General features: G+C 37.7%; 1 protein-coding gene across 1 annotated transcript in view; it reads left to right on the forward strand.

The window, feature by feature from the left end:
• Positions 1-6,888, forward strand: part of LOC107086972 (VPS10 domain-containing receptor SorCS3-like) — a 384,596-nt gene that overhangs the window by 257,952 nt on the left and 119,756 nt on the right. Inside the window, exons 5-7 of the mRNA XM_015378290.1 lie at positions 2,056-2,129; positions 6,052-6,116; positions 6,596-6,714. Of these exons, the coding sequence (XP_015233776.1) occupies positions 2,056-2,129; positions 6,052-6,116; positions 6,596-6,714 (258 nt within the window). The remainder of the gene's footprint in view (positions 1-2,055; positions 2,130-6,051; positions 6,117-6,595; positions 6,715-6,888) is intronic.

Here is a 6,888-nt window from a genome sequence, read left to right on the forward strand (position 1 = left end):
ATTGAGGCAGGGAGGAAAAAATGACAGGTGAAAGGAATGACTAATTAAGGGAGAGCAAACAGGCCAGATCATGACACAAGAAAATCATTGATGAAAAGATTCCTCATTGTTTGTCATTGTGAGAATGGAGCCCATAAAGAGAGGGAATCTTCTGAAAATCAAAAACAGCAAGGCCAACAATTCCCTTTCAGACACTTACATGGGTATGGGGCATTGCAGGCTAACAAGAGAAGCCAAACGACCCCCATCCCAAAGGGGCGGCCCTGTTTGTCTGTTTCAACTTGCATTATTTTTAAAACAAAAACAAGTTTTTGTTGGAATGCTGTTTCTGATATTTCGAACTTAAAAAGCTTCCTGGATGGGAAGCGAAACGTCTTCAAACTTGGAAACAAAGTGAAGTAGATTGTTTTTATTTTTTTGAGACGGACAGTAGAAAAAAGTCTAAAATAGAGACATCAAAGTTAAAGCTAATTTATAAAGATGGATCTAAGGGTGAGAAATGAACAGAGTCAAACATTCAGAAGAGAGAGAGACCACCAGAGTTTGGGGGACAGCTGAGCAGCTAAAGACTGTATCAAATGGTGGAGAAAGAGTGAAGCTGATGGATGAATATCCCAGATAGAAGAAGCTAAATTATTCATCTGCTGGTTGGTCAAAGATAAAGTGAGTAGCTCCATAATCCAGAGGGAGATAGGGCTGTTTGTTTATCTGATTTGAATACAACCTTTAGGAAACGTTCAGGTCACATTGGAAGAAGATCTATTTTTTTTTTGGTCTTTACCGATGTTGGCAGCAATATTTTTTATTGGTCAATAGGGAGAATTTGCATTGGGCTTAAGGTGAAGAGAATAGGCTCCTGAAAATGCAATTTGAAAAGAGAAAAATTCATAAAATGAATCTGAAAAAGGAGAAATTTGAAAAATTATAATTAAAAATATTAAATCTGTTCTGAAAATGTTCATGATGAAGTTGTTAAATGTAAATCTTATGTTGAAAATACCACTGCCACTTTTGAAAATTGAAAAGAAAATTAATATATATATTTATACATGTATATAAAAAAAAAAAAATCAATTCTTAAAAAAACTAAGTAAAGTTTTGAAATATAGAATGTGAAAAAATAGAAGAAAAAAATATTTCAGAAAAGCCAAGTTTCTCAAAGTTGCTTTTCTGAAATGCATTTCTGTATTTCAAAATTTCCAAACCGGTTCTTTGCTTTCTAAAATATTGGAACAAAATTCACTCCATAAAGGTAGAGCACATTGTTAGGTGCAAGAAACAGGATTTAAGCAAACATGATTCTCTTTGAAAATCTTTAGTATTCAGATGAGAACGCTGTATTGGTGCAATCCTTAGGTGAAAAAATACACCTATAATTGAGGCGTACATCTCTATTGTTTTGCATTTTCATTTGTGCTGAGATTGAAATCTATGAAGCGAAAACATTCGCTGTGTTCCACAAGTCCCGACTAACTGTGCTTGATGGATGCACAAAGGCTGCAAGAAATATGTGAGCCGCTCCATCATCATCGATCACTACAGCGCTGGGAAACACAAAGGGGTCATTAATTGGTTGCCTGGGTGCCTGTAAATGTAATTAGTACATTGAAATTGGGCCACAGGCTACAAGGCGCACACCTGCACATCTGGAAAGCCATACATCATTTTTTGCATCCATTGTCCTCTGCAATGGTGCAGATAAAGTGCTTTTGTAACCAGCATTTGGCACGCTTATCAAAGGAGATTCTTTGCAGCGTTAGCTGATAATATGAGGCTCTTGTTTGTACCAGAGGGAGCAGAGATGCATACATTTGTCATAATCTGTTAGCTTAATCTGCCAGTTGTTAACGCTGAAAGCGATTCTGTTGTCATCTCCTTGGATGATGCTTTATAGCCCCAGACTATCCTCCAGTGTGGAACCAACAAGCCACATCTCTTATCACTGTTCTAAGTTTTTACATTAGCTGGTTGGGATTCAAATGCTTGATGGATGTTGATGTATGCAATGACACAGCTAACATCACTGTTTCTCTGATTTTTTTTCTTTTCCTGCAGTTGTACAGCTCAGTCGACTTCGGAAGGAAATGGATGCTTATCCATGAGCACGTCACCCCAAACAGATTCTACTGGTGAGTCATCTTTGTTCCTCTCTCTGCTGCTGCATTCCACATCTTTCATGTTATTCTACTCTGGAATGCAGCAATGGACTAAGGGTTTGTGAGTGGCAGTGATTGTGGTGAAATCCTGCACATTTATTCAGCTCGATACACTGAGCAGGAGGCTGATCTCTGACTTCAGAAACACCTGACTCTGCAGTGCCACCTGAAGAGCTTTTCACATCATGTCATTTTATTACTTAATACATGTATTCTAAAACAAATTTAAGTATTTTTTTCTCAATGTAAAACACTTCATAATGACAAGGAAGAAAGAGCCTTCTTGTTGTTTTTTTATTGCCAAATCCTCGATAATCCGGGGTTTTATAAATATTCTTGGCAGGTATAACCTGTCACTTCATGTTTTTAAAGCCCCTTTGGCAGCATTCACAACCTCATGTCTTCTTAGTATGAAGTAATGAGAATGAGGAAGATATAGAACTTAATTTTTTATGAAAATAAAATAATGCATAAGCTTATTTTATTGGTTTGTCTGCACTACCGCTTCCTGCTACTAAACATTTCTACAGGAAAATATTTAGCTCATGTTTTTAGGATCGAGATCAGATGCAATCCAATTCATTTCATTTAGCTGGTGCCAATTCACAGCACAAAGACTATTCAATGAGATCATCCATTCAGATGGGTTTTCTATCTAAGGCAGAGATTTTCAACAGGAGGTCCGCAACCCCTAGGGGGCCCACGAAAGTACTGCATGGGGGTCACGAGGGTTTTGGTGGATTAGACTTTTTTTTTTTCTATATTCTCCCCTGCAATTTTTTCCACTAATTGAATTGTCTTTAAATCCACATTAACATGAACTCAACACACTGTATTAAACAGATAAATGGAGGCAGAAGATGTCTTTCAGTCATCCATGCACACATTCAGTGACACACAGGAGCTCTTTCAACCTGGGCACCGTTTCATTCACAACACCTGTCCCATCAACCAGGAATCAGAATCAGAAATACTTTATAGAGTGACTATAGGACCAGTTTAATATAACACAATTTCATATAGTATATAGATAATGAGGGGGTCCCCGCTCCATCTCGCCCTCAGTATGGGGGTTCTTGGCCTGGAAAACTTTGAAGACCCCTGATCTAAGTAAAACCAGCTATATGCATTGAGTCAATGACTTGGCAGGATTGGCCACAACCAAACTTGCTTGTGAACCTTCCGCCACAACAATCCCGCTCCCTTGATAAACAACCAATCACATGCACTTTATTCACTCGTGTAAAGTCGTGCACCACTCCGGAGAATTCAGAAATGCAATGGTTGGAACAGCCGCTTCCCTAAGTCTCTTTTGCAAAATAATTATGAAACTGTATGATCAGTTTCCATCAGTATTTCACATTGCTGTTTTTTTTCTTATTTACCTAGTTTTCAGTGTGGTTCCAAGTGTTTAGAGTTGTGTTTAAACTAAAACAGCCAAAGCAGGAGCAGCACATCCCTTATGATGCACACATACAGATTTTGAGTCAGGACCTATGAGTAATAAGGAACCAGGGACGGTCCTGTCGCTTCATATCCACTCAGCCTCATGCTCTCTCCCCCTGTGGTGAACTAACTCTGTCTAAATGTGCACAGTCATCAAAACGTGGAACTGAATACTGTCCAGCTCATGGCTCCTCTCCCCCTCCCTCTAGGAGGTGACTGGGCTGTGTCTGGGATGGCTTTGGGTTTTATTCTCCTACTGCTCATAAGATATTCTTTCATCCTGCTTTAGAGAAATCCTAAATATGTGCAAAATCCATCACTCACTGTACCCTTCATCACCAAAAGCTATTTCAAGGACACTGGAGCACTGGATGGGTCTGTGACAGCAGCCAGACTGGACTCCGGTTGGCTGAATCTGCTCTACAGCTCCATTGGCCTTTGAGGGATATTCAACGCTGCTGCATTGGGAAACCAGCTGCTGCCATTTTAGCAAATCCAACCATTGAATAATGAAAGACATAAAACTTGATCACACTCAGAAATAGATGTTTTTGGCTTTCTTTTATCTCTGCAGGATTTGTTATTTCCACTTGTAGTTGTCCACTTAAAAAAATTTAGAAGAGACGTCAAGTTTTCTTAACAGCTGCAGAGAAAGAAGGGACTTTATCTTTCAAACTTCAATTTAGATTCACATCATTAACAATTTAGATGTGAGTTTACACACTTGTTGATTTCTGGTCAGGTGAAAGACAATAAAGGTATACCTTCTTCTTTATCATGTTGTCCACTTTTGTCCAATCCAGGGCAGAAAAGCAGGCCCAGAGCAAGATGCAACCGCCAACATCTACAGTAGGAAGGGTCAAATTCCCATTAAGCTTGAAGCTGTATGTTTTTAAGCTTCTTCTTTGGAACCTCCTGGTCCAGGACGATTTTTAATTGGTTTTACTCTGAACAATTCCTATGGTATAGTCTAATTGCACAACAAACTGGAAACTTCTTTTGTGGTTCTTAGAATTTCAGACCAACTTCATTCCCTTTAGGGGGGACAGTTTGGGTCTGATAGATTAACCCTTAGCAAAGATTTTGCAACTAGAAAATAAGCATAGCCTTTCCCTGCATAATCTGATCTAAAAGTAAGTGTAAGAAAATCTGAAAAACGGTATATTTGCGTTTAAGGTATGCAGGTAAATAAGACTAGCAGCTTGTGGAATTGGTCGTTTTAACCTTTACAATGGATAATTTTATATTATGCTTTTAAAATAAGATAATGGAGTATTTTTTTTTTTCTCATTTTAATATTTATTTAATTGGCAAATTGCCCTACATACAGTATGGTTATTTTACTTACTTGTATTTCCACTCTCTGCAAAAAAATTAAATCTTAATAAGTAATTCTTTCTTAAAATAAGTGCATTTTTTCTTGATTTGAGGAGGTAAAAGAGACACTTTGCCAATGGAACAAGATAGTTTACATTTGAAATAAGAAAAAAAAACAATTGCATTGTCTTATTTCAAGTGAATTTTATCTAATTGTCTTATTTTAAGAGTAAATATACTCATTCCATTTGCAAATCCTCTTACCAACTCAAATTAAGGGTAAATATACTTAATTTAAGAAATCTTTACTTATTATTTAGATTGTTGTTGCAGTGCTTAAAATACATCTAATTCTAGAAAAAATGTACTCACTTGGATGAAAATGTTTGCAGTCTTTATGAAAAACTCATTTTAAAAAGCCTAAAGCTCAACAACATTAAGCTGTTTTTGACATGTGCTGTAAATTGGCATCAATTTAATCGCATTTTCCATTTATTACAAATGCTATTGTCAATTTGTGGACTATGTCTAAAATCTTAGGGAAAACAAGACAAATCGTGGAGAATGGCAGAGCTTAGTTCCTGTGGGACTTCCAGAAACAAAAAGTGACCAACCAACAGGACATGGTGATCATGGATAAGCAGCAGAGGACAACCATATTGAACAATGTGGCGAAATGATGGAAACAACAGGAAAAAGAACCTGAGACGTTTTAGAAATCCAAAGGGTTTAGGGAAAACTAGGAAGAGCCTGGAAAATGAAGACAACGTTAGCGCCCGTGGTCATAGTAAAAAAATTGTATCACCAATAACTTCGCTTACACACTGATCAAAATAAAAACCATAGAGTGATTTCCTGAACCAGTAAATAACACATTCAACACTAAGTGGACATGCAATTATTATTTTGTTTTCTACAAAAACATTGTGTAAATTTGTAATTCAAATTAATGGCGTTCATTTTAAGGCTTCTTATTTGTTGAAGAATTTCAAGCCTCTATCATTTTGGGCTTATATTTACTTTCTATTCTTTGGCAACAACTCCACACAGCTGATTTCTTCTATTTTCATCATCTTCCACATATTAATGATTCTAATTATGCATACATGTTTTTTCATTTCATCCCTGCCAGGTCCGTCTCCGGCCTGGACAAAGAACCAGACCTGGTCCACATGGAGGCTCACACACCAGATGGAAGTAAGTGATTTTTAGCTCTAAACCAGAAGTCAGGAGCTGCTCTTTACAGGAAATAAATAACTAGGAGAGAAGTTTGCATCCATGACTAAACCCTGGGCTCCAGCTCAAACAAACACGGCCTCTTTCTTTCCCTTTCTCTTGCTGCATGTCAGCTACTAAACTCTAAATGGCATTGCAGTTTTTACTTTATACTCAAAAATTCAAGCTTTTTCTATGATTGACAGGATTGTTTATGATATCTGTACGAGAAAACTAGATGGTACAAAAAGAAGCAAATCAAATGGGAAAATGTTAGTGGGTGTGGATGGGAGGACAGAACAGGAAAACATTAAAAGCTTTTTTTTGGTTTGATTGAGAACGATGGTGCAGAGAGATCCTGTCAGCTTATCTTAAACAGGTGATGCATTCTGTTCATTAGCATGCATGAGAGGAATAACAACTTTAACGGCTCCTGTGCTTCCAATGTGTGTGCCTGGCAGATGTGCAGTATGTCACATGCAGAGCTCAGATGTGCTCTGAAGCCAACAGGAACTACCCGTTCCCAGGATACATCGACATCAGCTCCCTGGTGGTCCAAGATGACTACATTTTCATACAGGTAAGGCTCTAAACTGACTGTCCATTACTTAACCTGATGATCCATGTGGTCCAACTCGATTCCTCAGCATACTCTTTGCACATCAGTCAGGTTAAAACCACAGGCTTCAGGGTATCTTACTTGGTTTCTGTCTAATACACCAACATAAAGTAGATCATGATCATAAAGTGGAAG

The sequence above is a fragment of the Cyprinodon variegatus genome, unplaced genomic scaffold (genome assembly GCF_000732505.1).
Source record: "Cyprinodon variegatus isolate N-32 unplaced genomic scaffold, C_variegatus-1.0 Scaffold169, whole genome shotgun sequence".
In the NCBI taxonomy this organism is placed as follows: Eukaryota; Metazoa; Chordata; class Actinopteri; order Cyprinodontiformes; family Cyprinodontidae; genus Cyprinodon; species Cyprinodon variegatus.